This window comes from Pezoporus wallicus, unplaced genomic scaffold (genome assembly GCF_028554395.1).
Source record: "Pezoporus wallicus isolate ANWC-B61680 ecotype Strahan unplaced genomic scaffold, APGP_CSIRO_Pwel_v1 scaffold_6885, whole genome shotgun sequence".
In the NCBI taxonomy this organism is placed as follows: domain Eukaryota; kingdom Metazoa; phylum Chordata; class Aves; order Psittaciformes; family Psittacidae; genus Pezoporus; species Pezoporus wallicus.
In genome coordinates this window covers 1286937-1309054 of record NW_026638858.1, presented here as the reverse complement: position 1 = coordinate 1309054, position 22118 = coordinate 1286937, and the positions used below count along the sequence as shown (strand labels likewise).

The 22118-nt window shown below is 44.2% G+C and overlaps 3 protein-coding genes across 5 annotated transcripts in view; 2 read left to right on the top strand and 1 right to left on the bottom strand.

The window, feature by feature from the left end:
* Positions 1 to 5663, top strand: part of CD81 (CD81 molecule) — a 33785-nt gene extending 28122 nt beyond the window's left edge. The window contains exons 5-9 of one of the 2 annotated variants that reach the window (XM_057412855.1): positions 61 to 168; positions 1085 to 1183; positions 1515 to 1604; positions 2277 to 2342; positions 2800 to 5663. In XM_057412855.1, coding sequence (XP_057268838.1) covers positions 61 to 168; positions 1085 to 1183; positions 1515 to 1604; positions 2277 to 2339 — 360 coding nt within the window. In that variant the 3' untranslated portion in view covers positions 2340 to 2342; positions 2800 to 5663. Of the gene's footprint in view, positions 1 to 60; positions 169 to 1084; positions 1184 to 1514; positions 1605 to 2276 lie in introns of both variants that reach the window. The other variant, XM_057412854.1, reaches the window with a different exon arrangement.
* Positions 5664 to 12361: 6698 nt separating this feature from the next.
* TSSC4 (tumor suppressing subtransferable candidate 4) lies at positions 12362 to 16002 on the top strand. 2 transcript variants are annotated; one of them, XM_057412850.1, is made up of 4 exons: positions 12362 to 12460; positions 12781 to 12907; positions 13740 to 13812; positions 14859 to 16002. In XM_057412850.1, exon 4 carries the CDS (start codon positions 14947 to 14949, stop codon positions 15967 to 15969), a length of 1023 nt encoding a protein of 340 aa, XP_057268833.1. In that variant the 5' UTR covers positions 12362 to 12460; positions 12781 to 12907; positions 13740 to 13812; positions 14859 to 14946; the 3' UTR covers positions 15970 to 16002. The 2 variants fall into 2 exon arrangements, with proteins under 2 accessions (XP_057268833.1, XP_057268834.1); XM_057412851.1 differs by lacking the exon at positions 13740 to 13812.
* Positions 16003 to 19290: 3288 nt separating this feature from the next.
* Positions 19291 to 22118, bottom strand: part of TRPM5 (transient receptor potential cation channel subfamily M member 5) — a 39753-nt gene continuing 36925 nt past the window's right edge. Inside the window, exons 22-24 of the mRNA XM_057412847.1 lie at positions 22003 to 22075; positions 20954 to 21044; positions 19291 to 19419 (exon numbers count right to left, since the gene is read on the bottom strand). Of these exons, the coding sequence (XP_057268830.1) occupies positions 19319 to 19419; positions 20954 to 21044; positions 22003 to 22075 (265 nt within the window). The 3' untranslated portion in view covers positions 19291 to 19318. The remainder of the gene's footprint in view (positions 19420 to 20953; positions 21045 to 22002; positions 22076 to 22118) is intronic.

Sequence of the window (22118 nt, the reverse complement as noted above, 5' to 3'; positions counted from 1 at the left end):
CACTGGATGGGTTTCCTTCTCCTCTGCCTGAAAGGGAGTTTTTCCTCCTGTCTTTCCTAGATAGCCAAAGATGTGAAGCAGTTCTACGATCAAGCATTTCAACAGGCGCTCATGGCAGAGTCAGACGCAAACAACGGCAAAGCTGTGGTGAAGACCTTTCATGAAACGGTAGGATGTCAGCAGTCTTGCTGCATACTCTGCTCAGGCCACATGCAGTTGGCCAAAGCACCTGCTGATAGATAGGATCTTGCATGCTGTGAATGACACACAGTTAACTTCTGCATGTGGTTTGTCAGTGGTGAGCAATGGCTGTCTCTGCGCACAGACTGATCGTCCGCACTGAGGCAGAAGCAGTAAGTTGAGCTACAAGTCCTTGGGCGGGGAGTGAAGGCAACACTGGATTTTTCGATGCTTAGGAAGTGGATCAAATGTGTTTGTGTTCTCAGCACTGGGATTTTGCTGCCTGCTTACCAAGTAGAAATCTCCCCTCCATAGCAGTTTCTTGCAGCCAGAGGAAATGAGAATGTGGGAGGAAGGAGGATTAAAAACAGGGATCAGGAATGAATAGGAAAAGCAGGGTCTAAAGCAGATGGTCCTACATGCCTGTCAAGTTTGCTGTTCTCACATGTCAAGAAGGAGAGTTGTGCCCTCTTCAGTATTCTGCCCTTCACACTGTGCTGGGAAGTCTGCCTCAAGCTCTAATTAAGTTGCTTTTCATTTACCTCAGCACCCCTGATTTAAGTAAAATAAAATGGAAGAAAAATATTGCTCTAAGGAACTATTCCCAATACTTCCTCTGCTCAGCAGGAAGCAAAATCTCTGGAGAGAGTTGGGTTCACTCTCCAGGATACCAACATCAGCTCTGTCTGCCACTATTGCAGGAAACAGCTGCATTTCATGGAAAGAAAAAATTAATTTGGAGAGTTATTCCCCCTCCCTTGTTTTCCCCTCCAAGATGCTTCCTCAGTTGTGGGTAGCTTCAAGGATGTTTAATGGTGGGGAGAGCACTGCCTGAGTGTTTGCTTCTCCTAATGATGTTTTTTTGTTGGGTTGTTTGGGGTTTTTTTCCCCTCTCTACATACAGCTGGACTGCTGTGGTCCTGATAATGTAATAGGAGCTACCGCTCCCCTGTGGAGAGAAGACCTCTGTTCAAGAAAGGACTCCATCCTGAAAACCTTTGAGGTAGGCATGGTTGCTTTTTGCTCAGTGCAGCCCATGTGAGGAAACCTGGCTGCCAGGGAAATTTGGGGATTTACTGGGAATTAGGTTAAAGGGTAGAGATTTAATTTGTTTGGTGATGGTGTAGAGGGATGTTGGAGGTTCCTGTCAGTTCTTTCTTTGCTGTTCCTGCTTGAGGGGCTGACAGGCACAGAGGGGTGAAGTCTGGTGGGAAGTCCTAGAGTCATGACCCAGGAACATAAGTGGGACTGGAGAAAGCAGACTTGCCTCTCTGGGTACCAGGGGCAGGCAAGGGGAGAGCAGGCTCTCTGACCAGCATGCTTTTCTGCTTCAGACCGTCAACTGCCACAAAAAAATTGATGAGCTGTTCTCCGGGAAGCTGTATGTGATCGGTATTGTTGCCATCGTGGTCGCTGTGATCATGGTAAGTGTGACTGTGTAGTGCCCTGCTGTTGTGAGATGGGAAAAAGCCACCTCAGGATGCCCTCATCCTGTTCCAGCTAGGCTGGATCCATCCCTCTCCTCCACATGCCCCTGAGGCTCAACGGCAGTGGCAGCCCTTTGCACACCAGCTGCTCTGGGATGTGGCAAGACAGAGGGCTTTGTCACCCCTCTGCGGGGTTGGGATGTTAGAGCAGGCTTCTGGTGAGCACCTGCAACCCCATCCAGAAGGGCAGAGCACCAGTGAGCCTCTTCTCTGCCTCCAAACCCCCTTGTTTCTCAGGCTGCCATGCTTTGTCGCTGCAGCCTGCAGTGGGAGGGGATTTGCGTTCTTTGACATGGTGGGATTGCTCCCCAGTGAGTGGTGGGTGGCATGGGCTGGTAACCCAGTTTGTGCGCAGAGGCTGGGCTGTAATACCTGGGGGGATCTTGAAGCATTTGCTGCATAGCTGCCATGCTTGCAAAGTAACCACCACTGCTGCCAGCTAGAGGGGAGAACATCATCTTATCTCGAATGACCAACTGCTAATGAAAACTGAATTGAAGACACAGGACCTCCGCCCTTGTCTTCGGCATGAGAGTGTTCATATGGCACGGGGGAGCTCCTGCATTGTTCTTATTGGTGCCTCACTGGTGCTCCTATGTCTCCCAACAGATCTTTGAAATGATCCTGAGCATGGTGCTGTGCTGCGGCATAAGGAACAGCTCCGTCTACTGAGCCGTGAGATGGGGAGGGGAAGGGGGGAGCAGAGCAGATGGCGCTAGAGGGGACCCCAAGTGCCACCAAGTGACCATGAGACATTTCAACAAAAGACAACTATGTATATAAATACTTCAATATTACCGTACAGTACTCACCATTTTTATTTTGAAGTACTTTTTTTTTAATAAATGAAACTCTCCCATATCCTTGTGGCTGAATTAGTTACACATCAGTTTTGTGTGATGGGGAAAGCAGCTGTAGCAGGAGATGAGTCTTTCCTCCCTCTTCCCCACCCTCTGTAATTCAGAAATAACGCTGGCAGAAGATGTACAGGGGAGAAAGCTGCAGCCTGTTACCAGAAAACTTTGCCTTGATTTTTACTCTCTTTTTCAATTCCAACTTTTTTTATACACATAATTGGATGCTGAAGCAGAATTTAGCTTTTTTTTGTTCATTTGTACTCATCTTTTCCTAGCATTGCCCCACCTCCCTTGGAGAGTGGAGAACAAATAGCCCCTGTCGCCTTGGTGCGACATGTTCCAGGGTAAATGCAGGTGTATTGTTCCTCTCCAACCTGTTTGCATCAGTATGCCAGTTCTTAACAGAAGTCATTCTTAAATTTTACTCTCTGATGAGTGGGAATGTCTTTGGCTTTTGGGATTTTTTTATTGGGTTTTGGTTTGTTTTTTTTTTTTGGTTCAGCTGTAACTTTATAAATTGGCTCATTTTCATTGATTCACTGTATTAAAGGGTCAGTGTCTGGGGGTGAATTTTAGTTCTGGTTTTTCAAATATAAAAAAAAAATTGGGTCACTTTTAACCTTCTTCAGTGTTATTTTATAAACATGTTTTGGGAAGAGTCTGGTTGTGTACTAAGTTTCTGCTGTTAGGCTAATTCTTGCATAAAAATGATATTGGATAAAAGAGGAAATTTTTTTTTAAAAAAAGAAGTCCTCAACCTTAGAAATCCTGCATTTATGTATTGCAGGATGATGCTTGGGGGTTCCCAGCCATATGCATATGTGTTTAAACTATCATCTTTGCATCACTCTCTTGTGTAGTTTTCCTTACTTGTATTGTTGCACACTGTAATATTGCTGGGAAATTGTCATAACCTGACCTGGGGAGAAAATAAAACAGTTTATTTTTAAGACCTTCCATTTACATCAACGGCAGGAGATAAGCTTATCAAAGCAAGAGAATTGAGGATTTTAGATTGTACCAGGTGAAACACTTTCTTGTAGCCTGGTAAGCTTTGATTGCCAATTCGATGTACGTGGCTTCTGTTGTATGCCACTCCACTACCATGTAGATAGAGGGGGAGAATAACCCAGAAGCTATGTAATAAAATCAGTGTCTCTAAAAAGATGATCTATATGTATAGTTCTATAGATATATATTTTTAAGCAAAGCCTTTTCCTTAGCCATACAAGCACTTGAGATAGAAATTATAGTATCTCTCAGCTCTCTGCCACCTTGAAGCAGATAAGGGGAGGAAATGAAACCACTGCTCACCACCCCCACTTCAGGAATATTTCTGTTTCTGAAAGTATTTCACTCGCCCCCTTCATTGCAAGAAAGAGCTTTAGACAGGATAGGGAGCGAGACCTGTGATTATTTTACATGAGTATCTTATCCACTGCATATGGCTGCCATGGCCTTTGCCACTACAGGATAGGAAATTCCTGCGCTGGGGTAAACTGATCCATTCGGAGGCTTCCCTCCCCTTCTACTCCCCCCTTTCTTCTTCCTACCTTTTAGTATACAGGGCCTTTAAAAAGTATATAGGTGAAAATAAATATATATATATATATATATATATATCAAGTTGTGCTGGATAAGAGGAGGAAGTGCTTTAGCATTACTTCAGATTGAGGGGTTGGACATAAAAAGATTCAGCCTTAGAAATAGCCTTAAAGCAACACTGCCCTGAATGTCCACACTGTGCACATCAAGAATGAGACAAGTTTTGCAGTAGGTAACACCTTCCCGGTTCCCCAGTGTAGCTCCTTCAGGTCATGTACTCTGTTCTGTGGCTGTATGTATATGCATCAACCAAGCATGGGTGTTTACATATATGTGCATTGGGATTGTTAGCATACAGAATGGATGTGTAACTTGCTGCCTTTTTTGTTGAGTGTTGATAAATGATATAAATATGCCATTAAGCATTTCAATTTGTTTTCTTTCCTTATACCGTATTTTTTATATTGTTCAGTATTCAGTTGATGCTGCATATGTAGCTGGAGCTCTGTTTGAAGATGGACTGGGTCTCGGTGTAGGTTAGGTGTATCCTTGGACATTGTAGCTTTAGGAGTCTGGGTTGTTCCAAGCAGGAGCAGTAGTGAGAAAGTGGTACTTGGAGAGAGGGAGTCTGAGAGCTGTGGGAGGAAGAATAGCAGGAAGTTAACCTCAGACAGTGTTCCACCTGGACTTCAGTTTGCTTGCAGGCTTATTTCAGAGGCTGTTTGTCGCTGTGGGGAGCTCTAGAGGCAGCTCCCTTGGCCACCTCCTGTCTCTGTGGCTGCTGCAGGAAAGGTGCTGTGGGAGGGGAACAGCCAGTGGCTGGGAAGGTCATGGGAAAGGGCAGAGGGGTTTTGCAGGGAGAGGGTAATGCTTTCCATAGAGTTACGAGTGGTCATCATGTTCAGTGGTCATCAGCGGTAGCAGGAGGGGTCAGCCCTGTGAGAAGAGGGACAGAGAGGACTTACCATGCTTAAGAACTGAAGTAGCTGAGAAACCCTCACAGAAAAACACTACTCACTTGGGTCTCCACTAGTCTGGCCTCCTGTGAAGCTGGACTTGCGTTAAATCGAGCTAGAAAGGGAGCTGTGAAGGGCTGAGGGGACTCGCCCTGTTGGAAGCACTCAGGATCCAAAAGAGACAGGGCTCTCCTGCCAGTTGGTCAGTCCCAAAGCTGGCTGAGGTGAAGGGGGAAGAAACAGTAGGTAGGACCCGTGCCCTGCTTCAGACCCTCTCCTGCATACCTGCACATTTGTGTGCGCAACATGGGGCATTGTTCTGCTCCCCTCTATGCTCCTAAAAAACAAGCTGTGGATGAAATTGTGGGCTGTAAATGCAAACCCCTCCCTCTCCAGGGAAGCATCCTCCTGGACCTAGCGACAGCTGAGAAAATGGCTGTGAGCTGAGGCAGGGAGGAGGAGAGAGACTGATGGGGGAGAGTTGAGTCAACTGTCCAGGTCTGAATTGAAAGACCACATCGAAAAGTCAAACAGAGCCGCTGATAGCTTAACTGAATGCTTGGGATTTTTTCATACTGTGGAGCATGCCACAAAGCAGTGTGTTTAACTTCTTTCTGCCTTTTTTTCTTTTTTCTTTTTTTTTTTTAAGAAATGAAACAAGAATCAATTTAATAAATATTTCTCATAGTGTGCATTGTGTGATGAACCACTATGGTTTTACAACCAGTTAACCTTAACACCAGGATGCTTTGTGAACCAGGCTTCAACAGCATGGGTTATTCCAGCCTCTGTGAGGGGGGCCTGCAAGCAGGCTGGGGATGCATCCAGAATGGTGTTGAGGGAAGGCAAAAAGGTTGCTTGCTGGCAGCGGTGGCTGCTGCAATTGTGCCTTCCTTTAAGGGAAGGGAGGGCACAGCTGTGGAGGAGTTACTGTGGATTGCAAAAATAGGGTGACTGTGTTGAAAGAGGGCTGCAGTGGCAGTACTGCACACACTCCAGGTCTCCTGAAGTGACCCCAAATGGCCCAAAATGCCCTCTGCTGCCAGCCAGTTGGGGGCTGGTCTGATTTTCATGGATGGTTTGGTAATGCCACCATTGCTGCCACCACCCATCCCTCTGAACCACTAGGGGAAAGCCCGGCTGAGAGCCAGGGGAGAGGCCAAGTGCTGTGATCCCACAGCTGCCTGCCTTTCTCTGCCCTGGCTTGGACTTCTTGCTGTGTTTGAAGCGGGAGTGTCCCACAGCAGCTGCCAGCCATTGCCCATGGTGGTATGGAGAGGGAGGGAGAGCAATGTCCAGCTGCTGCAAAGAAAAGCAAGAGCTGCTCCCAGCAGCTGTGCATGTGCTACAAGATCATGCCCATCTGTTGTTCTTTCACTTGTTTACCTGAATGTTAATGGAGTCGGACATAATGACTTCTGGAAAGAAAAAAAGTTGTATTTAAAAACAATAAAAAAAGAAACAAAGCAAACCCCTTGTTACTGGATTTTTAATGATGTGTTGTCAGATCTTGTTTCTTTCCATCACACACAGATTTGTGTCATGTCTCCCAGAGGAACAGGCTTGTCTCTTTCTTGTATTCGTGCAAAATTTGGGCTACAGGCAATGCAGTCCTTAGCTGACCCTTCTAGGTGATTTCCTGTGAATGTGATTCTCTTTCCTTCATGCCTTAAAACATTTGGATTGTGGTGTTCTGTTGTTGCTCCAGATGGGGATAAATTATTCCTGCCTCTGGAGCTAGAATTAAGTTGATATGAGTCACTGTCGGGCTTGGGATGGTGTTCAACAGGGGGAGAAACAACCGTGGAAACGAACAGGCAAAGCACAGCATGTATTTGGCATCCAAGGCGTGTGCCTTGGAACCTCTGCCTGGAAGCATAGCTGGGATCTTAAGCTTCCCTGGCTGAATGCAGTCTCCTCTGTTTGAACTTCAGGTCTGAATATTAACAGTGGCGTACTAGGAACAGATGAGCTGTACATGATGCTTGAGCTGAGATGCTGGGAGAGGACTGGGCAAACCAGGCCCCTTTAAGAGACTGTTAAGTGAAGACATGGGTTATTCTTGGAAAACAGCAGTCCTGCTGTGTAGGAGCATGTGAGGCCACATGGATAAACCACTGTGAGGGGAAGGGGTGGGTGGAATGCTTGCAGCCTACTTGTTCTCATATTGCACTGACAACACTGGCTGAAACTTCCCTTAAATATTCTTCTCCAAAGGTCTGAAAGACTTGGAAACTCACTGGAGACCTTACTGTGGACTTCTGATTCCTAGGAATACTTTCTTTTTTTTTTTTTGAAACAAGAATTTTCACCAAAAACAAACAAACAAAAAAAAACAAAAACAACCCAAGCATGAATTTTTGTAAACTAGACGTAAGTTGGGATTTTTTTCCAACAGAATTATTTTCCTCCCCACTCCCAAACTGTTTCTTGGAAAAAAAATACAACCTCTAGACTGTTTCTAATTAGAAGTTTTGGAGGTTATTTTTTGCTTGTGAGCTCTGTTTCTTACGCTGCTTCTGGGCTGTTTGTGTTGTAAGTAGCAACGTGCCTGATTGTTTCCTAGGAAGACAACTGTGACCAATAATGTATCAACTGGTTATGTCCCTTCCCTAGTAAGAGGCTGTCTACGCTCTAACCAAGATTTGCAGTGTTCCCACAGGAGGGAAAAAACCCCAGCCAGCTCTCAGCAAGCACTGATTATGGTGCAGGTTTCTGTGAGGAAAGCACTCTCCCTGTGCCTGCCAGCTACCCTTGCCTGGCTCTGATGAAGGATGTGCTCTGACCTGCTATTTCCCTTGCTGGGCATGGCAGCGTGGCCCTTCCTGTCAAGAGAAAGGAGGGAGTTTCAGCTCCAGAGCAAGCTGCTGACAACAGAGGAGACTGTTCTGAGAAAAAAAAAAAAAAAAAAGTGAGTGTTTTAACAACTTCATTTGCTGGCAGGGCTGAAACTGGCTGCACCAGAGAAGATTCAGGAGGCAAGAGTGGAAATATGGCCCAGTGAAAGAACATCTGCCATCAGTGGGTGCCAGAGCACAGAGTGAACTAATAAACTACCTGACCAAGTCATGATTAAGTGAATAAAGCCACAGGCTAGAACCCCCAAATCCCAGCTGTACCATGCTGTGCAGTTGAACTAGAGGCTGTGTATTGTTGTCTGACTCCCAGCCTGGGAGCATCAAGTTACCTTGCACTGGGCATAACCAAAGCAGGAGGGCACAGAAGTGCTGTTCTAGTGCGAGCTCTTGAGGCAGCTTCTGGCAGCTTGTCTGAAGCATGGGCAGCTCGATGCTTTTGCTTCAGAGCTTAGGGACTTGGAGCAAACAGAAAACAACTCCCAGCGCTGAGACTGCTGCATAACTGAAACCCATGATGTTTTCACACTTGCAGATACACTATAGGGTACACAAACTTTACAGCCAGGTGTACTAGTGTGGACTGCCTGGCATTTCTCCCTGAGTTTTAATGACCCAGTGCCAGTGGTTGCAAGTAACATTTCTAATTAATCACACCTTTTCTTAAAAAAAAACCATGTTTCTTGGCCCTGCTCTGCTAGGGCATTCCATCATATTGGAACACAGCTTTGCTAAGTACCAAAGAGGTGTTGGTGTTAGGCCAGGGGAGACGGTGTGCACACAATCCCTCCCTGCCGGCTGTGAGGAAACTGCTAAGATTTCTTCGAGCAAGGGTTAGTGGTGGTAAATCCAAAACCCTGTGTTGGCTACAAAGCTGTGTTGGTTAACAAACTCCTACAGATCATGTTCTAACAAGAGGACTAGGGAGTTCTAGGGTTTTGTGGTTTGGGGGTTTTTGCTTTATGTTAATTTCAAGGCCCTCAGCTGGTTCTAAGGACCTCTTTGAGCCCTTCACTACTGTTACTAGAATGAGGCATGCTGGGGCCAGTGGTAGGAAAGAGAAAAAAAAAGAAACCAGAATTAGGAGAAGGTTGGGGTTTTTTTTTAGTACAAATACTCTGTAGCTAAATCAAAATTAACAGAGACCCCCAACTGGTTTTGTCTCTTTGTAAAATTTCAGTAATTGCAGAGAGTATTAATTTTGCTCTTGACTTCAGTTCCCCTCCCACATAGGCAATGTGTCTAGCAGAAAAAGGGTTGTAGGCTCTCCCTGCAGATCCTCTCCAGATCAGCCACAACATTGTTATTGTGAAGAATCAAGCTGATAAAAACCTTTATAGCCTGTCCACATTAAAACTTGCTCCACAGGAACCAATTTTATGTAGTTATCTTAGTGGGAGAAAGCACCAACATGAACAGCACTGGAATAAATCAAACCTGCTTGCAGGTTAGCCAGAAGCAAATGCAAGCACAAGGGTAAGCAAAGCTTGGTGTAGAAGAGGCAGTGTCGAGCACTCGATCCTGGAAACGCACCCTATGGGGGATTTCAAGGCCATCTGTAGGCTTTCCTTCCTGCAAACGATTTCCCAGCAGAGAAGGATGTGGTGGGGACTACTGTGCCTTTTGCTTTTTGCCTACAGGAAAATACTCCTTCCCCTCCCCATTTCTCCTCAGGAGTCCGAGCACCAGCTGCATGTGGCAATACCAGATTAACTTCCACAGTCCTTGTGGACATAGGAGATGGTGAAAATGCATCTAAACGCTCTGTCTGGCTTGCAGGATCTGGGCGACTGCTAGGAATGGCCTGCCACTTTCCCTATAGCTGTGAGGAGAGGAGCCAGGCGCCTACCCCAGGCTCTGAGCAAAGAGCAGCGGAAATACTTACCAGATGGGGACCAAATGACAGATTTATTTGCAAGGACGGAGCATGAGGTTCCCAGTACCAGGGCTGATACTGGTATGTATCTGTACACACTGCTCCTGCATGCAGGGACGCACTGGCTTCCTTCAGACACATGGGGCCATCTCTGTGAAGGAGCTGGACCCTCAGAGCCCACGCACCAGATGCAGCCCACTCGCTTGGATCATGTCCTGCGCTGCAGCTCCGATCCAGCCCCTATCCCTTGTCAAGCCACCTTAGTTCATGCCGGCGAGGGGAAAACGCTTCACCATCTGTTCGTTTTCAGTCTGACTCATTATTTTTATTTCAGCTGTCGCCAAGCAATAGCAAAAATCCCAACACATAAGCATATCGACTGCTGCAGACTGTCTTGTCCTCAGCCACCAGAGAAAAAGCAGCTCACCCCCAGTTCTCTGCAGTGTGTGATAGTAAATTTTCTGCAAAAAGGCAGGAAAAAGGGTACAGTCAGCTTCCAAAGGTGACCTTAATCATCAATATACACAGCATCCAGACAAAAGACAGGAACTTGTAGCCTCTGGAAACAGAGGAATGGGGCTTGTCTCTGAAGGCACCCGCATCCACAGATGATGGAGACAGTGGACGTGATGTTGCCCAATTCTGCCCCTCTAGCCCCTAATCTAGCACTGAACCAGGTTTCTAAACGGAAGAGCACCACTGTTTGCACCAGTCTATGGTGTACCCCGTTTGACTCTAGCCTCACAAAAACAGTGACATGCCACAGTTCACATCCTTTTCTTGCCTGCTCAGAGGCTCACTCCTGTGTGTGACTGACACCCCAGACAGTGCTATGCAGCACCAGCAGGCTTCACCCATAGGTTACTCTTGGCTCCCTTTGTCTGTTTACCACCCTCCTCCTATCCATTCCTGCTCGCCTACCAGAAGACTTGTGTTTTCCCTTCTTCCTCCCTCCAGCTGGGAACGCGCTTGTATGCCTGTAACCATACTACCATATGTGTATACATTAAAAAAAATAGGATCACCAAATGGGGAAACACCTCTCGAGCTGCTGTTTTAAAACTAGAGCATGACTCCAGCTAGACAGAAGACATTGTATGCTAACTTCATCATTGCTGCCAAATGTATTCCAAACACAGCCCTCATAAATTACGGTAGTTAGCAACAGTCCAGCAGGCAAAAGTATGTATTTAAAGACTTTCAATGCAAGTGAAGTGGCTACAGTTTATATTATGGGTGAGTCACAGTGAGGCCCCACTTGAAGGGATCCAGTGAAGTCTCCTTGGCCACAGCCACAGCATTACCTCTAGAACACACACCAGCAAAGCAACCAGTGTTGCAGGGCTGGGATGCCATGAGGGGAAATTAGTGCCACTAGAATCAAAGCAAGACTACAAGGCAATTTCTTTTGTTGCAGAATGACAGCATAGATGAGCTTTGCAAATGGCCTATAGAAAATCCTTCAGAATGGAGTGACCTGAAGGTATGACATTACAGGCTCACAGCCTTTACAGGAACTAACTTAATGATGAAGCCACAGGGTCAGGCAAAGCAGTTAAGAGAGCAGCAGCCAGGGAAAGGGTGGAGATGAGTCCTGCAAGGTGCAGGGCCACGTCCTGGCACAGTTTGCAGGCACTGCAAACCTGATCTTTTTAACACATGCTAAATACTGCAACCGCTTGGGAAATGTATTTCCATTGAAAATGTGAACTTTCTGTGAAACAAGAAAAAAAAAATAAATCAGCATCAGGCATCACTGGCCAACACCAATAAAACATTTTCAGCCATGATTCCACTTCTTGACACATGCACAAAAAATGTGCTTGTGGGATAGGAAATGGAAACTTTTTTTTTTTTAAATTGATGGGTTTTATGGTTTTATGCCCCAAGTGACTTGGGGTTTTCTGGTTAGAAAATAAATACATTAAAAATGAAAACAACAACCCAACAATAAAACCAGACACTTCCCCTGAAATTTTCATTGTGGCCAAACCCTGCTTTCCTGATGAGAAAAACGCTCTGCTTGACATGTTTCTTTCCAGACCGCTCAGGGAGGGCTGCCGAGCCCACCCCGCGGCGTTCGTGCCTCAGCCACCGCAGCAGCGGACCCAACACCCCAGGCTCTCGGGAGTGCTCCGGTGAGGCCCCAAACGCGTCCCTGCGCAAGCGGCAGCGCCCCCCTCTCCTCACGGGCTGCAAAATGGCGGCCGGCGCGGTACGCCTTGGGAGCTGTAGTCCACCACCACGGTGGCGGAGCAGAGCGCTCAGCCCCGTTTTCATGATGTTTTACCCACGCCCGGCTCTCAAAATGTCCCCCGCTGGGGTAGAGGCGGGCGACTACCGCTTCCAGGACGCAAAGGAGAGACGCGCTGCGGGAAGCGGCCTCTGCCTCCTGTCCCCCCCTTCCGGGACGCTTTGCATGCTGAGAGTTATAGTCTTCTCGGCGCACACGAGAAGTCCTGTGGCGGCCGGTAGGGACTCAGTGTTCCAGCGTGCCCCGCTGCCGTGGGCGGACGTGTGGGGAGCGGCGGGAAAGGCGGGCTGGCGCTGTAAGGAGGCTTCGGGCCGCGTTGCGTCCGGGTATGGGGCACATCGCCGCCGGTTCTGGGTGTGTGTTTGCGGGTGGCGGCGGGTTGGCGGCCTCCTTGCGCAGCGCTGAGCGGGAGCGCGGGGCTGCAGGCGCCCCGGTGTCGTGAGGAGAAAGGTGTGGGGGCTGTGTCAGCCCTGGCGTGCAGAGAGGACTGGATCGCGGCCCGGGGAAGGGAGCCGGGCTGTGGGCTGCACCTGTGCCGCTGGGCTAGGTCCCGGGCTCTGTCGTTTTCCTTTGCCTGCTGGAGGTGTGAGCCAGGGCCTGGGACTGCTGCCTACTTCCTCGTTGTGGCGGCCTGTGCCAGCACCGTCCCGAAGGTCCGTGCTGTTGTCGATGCGGGGCTGGTGGCAGGCTTTGCTGCAGCGCTGCCTCTGCAGTCAGAGCAGACTCGTGGCCGTGGCTTGGAGTGACAAGGGTCTCTCTTTTCCTCACAGATTGCACAAAGACACATAGAGACTGTTTGAGTAAGACCAGGATGGAAGAGTTTGGTGGGGACCCTCTTATCCAGAGAGATGCTGTCCTGCCTGAGTTGTGCTGTGATTACTTCACCATAACAAACTTGTGAGTCTGTCTGGTGTGCTGTAAGAGCCGGTATGTTTGGCTGCTAACACGTTCAAGGCTCACATGCCTCCTTAGGAACAGTTTTGTTGTTTCTGTCCAGCTGTCCTCAGCCAAGAAATAACCAGGAGCATGTGATGAACACTTCTATTGCCATCTGCAGTGGCTATTTTAGCCAATTTTGTGCTTCGATGTCTCTTTTGAGTACTAATCATTATTTTTCATGTGTTACAAAACTAAACAAAGGAACTAATCAGATTATTAGATCCTATTTAGGGGTTACACTGAAGGCAGGGTTTTCCAAAGCAGTCATCACATCCCTTTTGTCACGGAACACAGCATTTGGTCTGTTGAATTCTTCAGAAGTTTCTCTGTGTTTAATGCCTCTGACCCTAACTGTGAATACAACCTTTCTTTGAAAACAGAACTCTGTGGTAGCCACGGTGTTAGTACTTAAAAGTACTTAATACATGCGATGCATCACTATTATTTATATATTTTTGTAGCTGCATTTAATACTGTACATTTTGTAGTGGTTTACTGTACATGCAAATTACAATTTTTGTTTTTTAAAACCTCTCTTCTGTTCTACAGAATAAGGTTGGCAGTGTGAATGTGGAGGTTGAGTAAATATAGTGGTGCTGCCTTATTAGGCTGTGTGTTGTTGTTTTGCCAAAAATCCAGGAATATCTACAGATTTTTATACCAGCATGAGTTTGTGTCAGATTTAGAACTGAGTTCTGCAGCTTTTGATGACTCAGGGGGAAGGAATTATTTTTAAAACTCATTTTAAAACTACATTTCCAGTATCTTGATGGAAATGTTTGTTTTCTAGGGTGGAAGTGCTGAGATCTTTGGTGGCTTTAACTGACCCTCAGGAGGGGAAGCTGACTCAGTCTCAAGAGAAAGTGAGTGACTAACAGACTTGCCATGTCTGTTTACTGCATCTTTTCAGAAGAACCTATAATTAGGTAGTTGAGCTTATTCTAATAATATATTAGGTCTGTTTCTGTAACTCACGTTTTTGTGAGTTGAGCTGAAGTGTATGTTTGCCAACACTGATTGCCTGGCCAGTGGTAGTGTGATTATCAATGCCTCTGTTCTGCAAGCTTCCCTTCAAGCAGGTGGCAGAATGAATCAGTATTCCAACCACTACTTGAGTCAGACTTTAAATCACACTGTATTTTTGCTGACTGAAGGGCCAGCTTTTGCAAACCTTTGGTTGCACCTTCCCCTTGTTTCCATGCCCAAGCATGGCATGTGTGATTATTTGTCTTAATCTAGTGGGATTGATTTCTGGACCTGGCTCATTTTCTGGTTCCAAGAATCTCATAATAACATGAGAGTTCAGACCTAAGGAAGAAGTGGAGCTTGTACTTTATGTCACTTTACAGCAGTCTTGAAACTTTAGCCCTGGTATATTGTGGCTTCTGTACCACTGACCTTGACAAGTGATAGTGTCCTTTATAACAGGCAGAATGTAATGATTACTGAGAGAGGAGGTGCAGTGGCTAATGCAATAAATGATCACAATGGCCAAAAAATGTGAGAGATTAGGATATGTTTTATGGATTTATACAGTATGATTAAAGCAGGGTATAATTTGTAGAGGTCATTCCTGTCTCTTGGAAGATATATAAGACAGTTATGGGGTATTTGGATTTGCTCATCTTTATGCTCATCTTTTAGTAATTGGACCTGCTGTAACCTTTAATGAAATTTGGTGGGCAGCGCTGTTTTTAATTACTTCAAATTCTTGTATTGAGTATTGTGTAACTCTTAATGTGCATCAATTCTTTAAATAATGCTTTTATTTGAAGGAAATTGCCTAGGAGTCCCTGAAGTGCAGCTGCCTGTTGTATTGCAGTAGTAATTGTTTTGCATAGCACAAATTGATAGTCTCATACTTGGTTCTCATTTCACGGTTGAATTCTTATGCTTCTTTGTATTCTAGGCACTGAACTCGCTGGTCATTTTGAAACCCATATTTGCAACTGTTCCTGGGCCTACATCAAAGACCTCAGTGGAGTGGCGGCTTGAAGATGGGAGATCAAGATGCAGGTGAACCCTTTCTGGGGATAGCGGCTGGTGGGGCCAAAGACCACGAAGGAGCTGTACCCTCAGACACAGTGTCCCTCAGTGATTCTGATTCCGATGATTTGGGGTTAGCAGATGAAGCAGAAGTTGATACAGTATCTCCTGAGGAGCCGTCTGTAGATGATGGGGATTACAGATCAGCTGACTCTTCAAACAGCAGTCACAGATCTCCTGTCCAGCCATTCCATCTGAGGGGCATGAGTTCTACGTTCTCCCTCCGTAGCCAGAGCATTTTTGATTGCCTGGAGGAGGCAGCCAAGTTGTCTGTGCCCTCAATGCCTGAAGATAATGTTGTTGATGGGAGGTTTAAACGTCCATTGTCTCCAACTACAGCTGCAGGTAGCATGGTTCTAGAGAGCCTGGGAAAGCAAGTCAAAGCAGTGCAGGCTCCCAAAACCTCTCCTGCAGTGCCTGACTATGTGGCACACCCAGAGCGCTGGACCAAATACAGCCTAGATGGAGTTTCAGAGTCTAGTGACAAGACTAACAGGGCAGTGGCCATGGAATTTCTAGAGGATCTGAAGAAAAGAGGGAAGGAACAAAGCTCAGCTACCCAAGATAGCTACACCCCATACTTCAACCAGGACCCTTCCAGCTGTGGAGCTGGGAGGATTGTCTTCTCCAAACCAGCAAAAAGGGGTGTGGAAAAGAAAACATCATCAGCAGGGGAAGATTATAAGAAATACGTGAAAATGGATATGAAAGGAAAATCTCTTAGGAAGACTGATTTGAGGGAAGAAGATAAGGTAGAGCTGGGACACATAGATAGTGGAAGTGGTAAGGCAACAGAGGAGGAGGAGTTCATGATGGCAGGGGACCTGAATGCAGAAGGTAATCTTAGTGCAAAGTTTAGTGGTGCAGGTGAAGAGCCATGGGTGGGAACAGTTGGATTCCACTGCAGTAAGAAAAAGAATAGGAAAAATTTCCGACCTAAAGCGGATGATGAAGGGGAGGAGGAAGAGTCCTGAAGAATGGAGTTCACTGGAAACATCCAAGGACTTGTATTTGGATATGTCTGGGTTTTTTTTTCTCTTTTTTTTTTTTCTGGTCTGGAAACCACATAATAGCTTTTTGTCCAACAGTTTGCATTGTGGCCACCAAGAACATTTTATGCTGTTAGAAATTAAGCTCCCTAAAACAAACTCTTCAGACTTCATGTTCATGAGAAGTCTGTGGGCACAGGATAGTTGCAGGAGCGAATAAGGTGTGCTTTGTTTGCTTGAGCAGCTCCCTGGGGATTGTGCTGGAACTGAAGTAGCCAAAGAAAGGTGTGTTAGCTGAAAGGCTTCCTACTAACACCCACATTCAGAGCGGTTCCCAAATCCTGGAACAATGACAATGAGTTCGTGATACAGAGATTTTTAAACAATGAAAATAAAAACGTAGTCTTCCACTGGATGTGCTTTATTGTGTCCCCGTCCCAGGGAGGAACACCTTTACAAGCTTTTAACCTTTGTTTCTGTTATTTGTTTTTCTCCCCCTTCAATACATTGTTCTGTCATTGCCATTGAGAGTGAAAGCACAGCAGCACCCAGTCATGAGTTTGGAGGGACTGGTGGGAACTGGCAAACCCAGTTTTTTGGGGGGTTTAATATTTACCTTATTTAGTGTTAAATGATAAAGATTTAAAAAACCACAATGTTTCCTTTGGAGAAGTACAGCTGGATACACCCTGCTGAAGACATGCTCAGGATGGCTTCAGCAAAGTCTCCCTATGTTGAGTGTAGGTCAGAATTTGCAGTAGCTTCAGTTGTGAGGTTGGGCAGCAGCTTTTCCCCTTGATGATGATCATGGTATGATGCCATGATTCTTAGCCTGCAGGTTTGTATGTCCTTTCCAGATGGCACTGCTTCCACACTGATAATGTGTGTTCATTTGGTGGGAATGAGGTATTTATACCAGAACCAAATACTCTTTTATTCTTTGGGATTCAGTAAATTTTCAGTGGTAACTGGATTGTCATCTCTTTGAGCCATGCTGATTAACACAGCTATAGGAGTTTTAACAAATACTCAGTTTATTTGATTTTAGAATTCTCTTGAAAATCTAGAATGTTACAGTAATGTAACATCTTGTAACTTCGCCCTTAAGTCTTAGTTTAAATTCCAAAATTGACTTTTTTAATATTTTCAATCATTTGACAATATATAGTGAATCACCTCATAGGATGAGTCACCTTATACAATGAGTCACATTGTAATGAATGTCAAATATAGTAGTTTTTCAAACAAAATGTTAATAAATTTTATAAATAAGGTTGAAAGATTAAACTCCCCCAAAGGCTGTATGATTTGAAACTCAAATTAGTTCAGGTCAGTTTGGACTGACATTTTTTTTGCCAGTATTCTGAATTAACCAAACCCAAAGTTGTGTAGTGAAAGAGTACTTCTTTAGAATTTGTGATCTCCTTGTTAAACTGCTTGCTTAAACTGTGAAGGATCTTTGAAGAAGTTACTTCGGGGGGGGGGGGAGGTGTCATCATCTTACCAATAGTTGACTGGTAGGCCCAAGTGATTTACATCTTTGTGTTTGAACAGATGCATCATTTGCCAGCACAAGCAGAAAACAATGCAAAATAAGTAATATTGTTCCATCTTCTGAAATTTGCCTTTTAATTTTAAAAGCAGAATGTATTTTCTCATGAGTATACAGTTTGATGCATGTTCATTAATGGATCATTGCTAAATACATCAGTTGTTACAGTGCATGTGCGTGGGACATAGCAGCAATTCCAAACGGATTTTGATTTTTAGTGGATAATTAATGTGGCTGATGACAATTAAAATAGTAGTTGTTTCAGAATGGAAGCTGCTGCCAAGAGCAGGGCATGCTGGTTGCAAGATAGGTGTTATTTCCTAACAAAACAGCCCAGTACAAACTTACTGGGTTTATGACTAATGCTTGCCTGGGGTGAAGAACAGGTAGGACAATACCAAGATTTTTTCACTGTTAATGGCGTCACTGAGGTCTACGGCACAGCTGAATAAACCAGACAAATGCCTGTTTTATGATGACATTGTAACAAGACTATTACCTATTAATAAAGGATTTATGCTGGAAAGGTATTTTATCAGATCTGAGATCTTCCCCAACCTCTGGTAATAGAGAAAGCTTTTGCACAAGCTACATTCATGTTGCATAGAAGCAGTGTTACACGCATGATGAAATGCAGTTCAGTTGAAGCTTATCAGTGTAAGAAAAACCACAACCCAATGCTTGCCACTTCTGATGTTGTTGATATTATTCCAAAGAAATTTCCTTTTAAAGGACAGTAATGACATTCATTTTATTGGTGTATCTTTTCATACAAAATTCTATTAAAGACAGCTATCTTTTTTTATGTTGAAGCTGTACATGCCAGTTTAAGTAATGAAAAAAATGACACAGCCCAAATTCATAGTCTGTAGGAAAATTCTTGCTACATATTGCTGCTTTAAAGACTCCCAAGTCATTTTTTTTTCCGCCCTCATCTTTGAGAGAGAAAATTAAAGTGAAATCAGAAAATGGTTTAGCTGCAGATGCAGTGTTCCATGTGGTATGACATGTAAAGGGAAAGGCCTTTAGCAGCACCAAGCTGACAGCAGCTAGATCTGACATTGGAACAGAACAGCAAGCAGCAGAGGCTGGGGTCAGCCTGCGGGAGGGTCACCTGCTTTGTGTTTGGAAAGTGATTGCAAGCCATGGCACACTTGAGGACTGTGTGATGAGATTCCAGTTTCTGGAGATGAGGCAGGAGGCCTCAATAAGGAATACTAGCAAAGAAGTATCTCGCAGAAGCCAGCATGGGAAGAGAAGGTGGTGAGTGCAATCGTTCAAGGGTTGTAAGAACTACAGGAACTGTATGAATTGTAATGGTTCAATGTCCCAGGCCCTTTCCTGTGGAAACTATTACTTGATTTCCTTTCTAAGCAACTCAAATACAAGCTTGCTTTCTTGGCCAAGGAAATGGCTTGCTTTTTAGTGTGTAAATGATCACCCTTCCAAAGGGAGATGTGTGGAAATGAGCAATGATGACGATGGATTGAGGGTGAGGTGTTTGGAGAATAGAAAGCTGGTCATATATAGAAAATAAGATGGTAGAGTCATGCTGGAGGAGAAAGTTTTTTGTGTGATCTGTGGAATGGAGTTTTGGACTGAGCAATATAGAATCAGGAGGGAAGAAAGCTCAAGCAACTGGAGGAGGAGGACCAAGAAGCCCTCTGACAGTGGATTGCTGTAAAGGCTTTGAAAGCCGAGCCTTAGGCTTTCATGAGATTAGGATTTTACTGCTAAATAGAGTAGGACAAAAGGCTTAATCTGAAGAGATGAGAATAAAATCTAATTATCAATGTATGTGATGTCAGCCTCAGACTGATCTGCACACTCTTCTCTTTCACTTCTTTCTGGCAAATGCACTTCTGTGTCGGCAGTCATCACACCTAGCGGGATCATAAAAATCATATGCTTGTTTAAAAGCCTTAAGAAAGGGGCACATGATAGTAACTGCTTAAGAATATTCAAAATGTTGAAGATAATCCACAATAAAAAGATCCTGTAGGTTCTATTACTTTGCGCTTGCTCAGTAAATGATGAACGTAGGTTTCTTCTTTATTTTTCAGCTATTGAAGTTTCTCGTATTTACATAGCTATGGTATTAACATGCCTGTGGAACATGCTGTAGGATGTTTTTTCTTACTGGAATATTGATAGTGAAGCAATTTACATATGTGTTTTATAAGCTTCTAAGAAAAGTCAAGTTTGAGGTTTAGTTTGAGTCTGAGTGATGTGAGGTCTTGTCATAGAATCATAGAACAGTTAGGGTTGGAAAGGACCTTAAGATCCTCAAGTTCCAACCCCCCTGCCATGGGCAGGGACAGCTCACACTCAACCATATCACCCAAGGCCTCGTCCAACCTGGCCTTGAACACTGCCAGGGATGGAGCATTCACAACCTCCCTGGGCAACCCATTCCAGTGCCTCACCACCCTAACAGGAAAGAATTTCCTCCTTATATCCAATCTAAACTTCCCCTGTTTAAGTTTTACCCCATTACCCCTTGTCCTATCACTACAGTCCCTAATGAAGAGTCCCTCCCCAGCATCCCTATAGGCCCACTTCAGATACTTGTCATGTCACAACAGAGTTTCCAGCTACTTCTTTTTCTCATGAAGTATGTACATGTTCAGTTTATGTTTTTTGGAGGGCTTTTTGTATAATAGACAGTAATAGGTAGATACTGAAATAGATCATTAAGAAGAATATCCAAAGTCTTTATTGTGTTGGATATCCTGTGGTGCTGAGAAAAAGTCTGTCTCTAGTATTTTTAAACTCCAAACAGTGGAGCCCTGGGTCACCGGATAAGATTCTTAACTGACAGGAGCAGTTGCATCTCTGAAGGCAAATGAGCTGTATTAATTACAATAAAGTAGGTGGTTTCCTTGATTTTCTTTTAACTATTATCATTATCTACATATTAAAAGTTTTGGTAATACTTCACACTATTTAATTAGCTCAAGAAAAGCCCAAGACAATCCTCTCAGAAATCATGTAGCAAACAAATACTTACTAACACGCTCAAAGTTGGGTGAGATCATTCTAACTCACACTAAGCACTTGGCCAAAAGCTTTTAAATATATTTTGCAAACAGTATTTTTTTTTTTCATTCTGAATTACAAATATTCTGTTCCTTGTTAGGTCTGTTATCAACAAAACCAGATGAAGCAGAGCTTGGAAACAGCCTAACCTTTTGTGTATGTTCACCCAAATTGCCTTAAGCAAGTCTCAGTTCAGAAAGGCTTTAAAACCATCTTTAGTTCCAGACTAGGTTTAGTTTAACTTTCATTTACATAGTAATTTTGAAAACCTTCACCATATGTTACTTCAAAGTTCTCAATCTGTATAGAGGCCCTTTCATTTTTTAACTAAATTGTTCAGTAGTCATTAGCTTCTCCATAATTGTTTTCAATACTTACATGTATAGTTTGGAACTGGTTGGTTGCACAAGAGGTTGGTTTTGATTAAAGCCTCTACCATTGAGGAGATAACAGCTGTACAGTGGCAAATCTACAAAATAGGTAGTGGTTTCTACATCAGCTCATTTTTGTACTACTTTACCTATTCTTAAATTTGTAAGAATGATAATCCAGGCAGCACATTGAAGCAGCTTCAGAGAGACCACATTATATACATATATTTAAGAAACAGTTGAACTGTCCTGAAGGAAGATTTATATTAAATATGTTCCCTTTTTTGTGAGTATATTGCATTATCTCGAGCTGGCACAAACTTATTAAAGCATTTCTTTTGTGTTCCTGTTGGACCAGTATTTGGTGTCAACATTGTTCATTGAATAGCAGGCTTTTTTTCAGCAAGCCATAAAATGGATAAAAAAGGGCGGGGAAGCAGCAATGGAAATATTAAGATAAAGAACTTCCAGCAAGGCCACAGTTACACTGGAGAGTTGTAGGGACAAAGAAAACAATAACAGTTGTGCTACTTAGCACATGGTAATGTTTTTTAAAAAAAAGTTTGTTTATATTTCAAGGGTTTGTCATCAAAGTCTCCTTCTGTTGTTTGTGCTTCACATTTGTATCTTAGACACTTTCCTTTAAGATGCTGATATCTACAAAAATTAGAAAAACTGATGTCCAAGATCAGTCTAGGTCAGATCATACTGAATATATGTATTTTCCAAGTTGACAACTTTAGAGACAGAAAAGGTTGTGAGAAGGAGGAGAATGGAGGGGGGAAGGTGGAGCGTTTCATTCCAGAAGCATCATTAACAAAGGAAATAAACTCTTCTGAAGTAGGCTAGCAAAAAGCAAGAAATGCCCCTTTCTCCTTTCCACCAGAGGCTGGAAATGTTTCTTTACAGAGCAAAAACTATAAGGTAAGTGAAACTATAATACAGATCCATTTCTCCTTCCCATTATTCCAAAATAGGGTCTGCCAAACCACTGTTAAATGAGAAACATGGTGAAATCCTGAAGTTAATATAAATGCCCATAAAACTGTTGCTTACCTGGGCTTCTATAGCTTTAAACCGCTTTTCTTGTTCCTTCAATCCACTAAAATATTTAGACAAATTGTCCACTCTGTGGAAACAAAGCAGACATGCTGAGCAAAATGGAAAGGCCT

What these genes read in the sequence shown, in the direction of transcription:
- TSSC4 (XM_057412851.1), top strand. Translation starts at nt 14,947, where the DNA reads ATGGGAGATCAAGATGCAGGTGAACCCTTTCTGGGGATAGCGGCTGGT.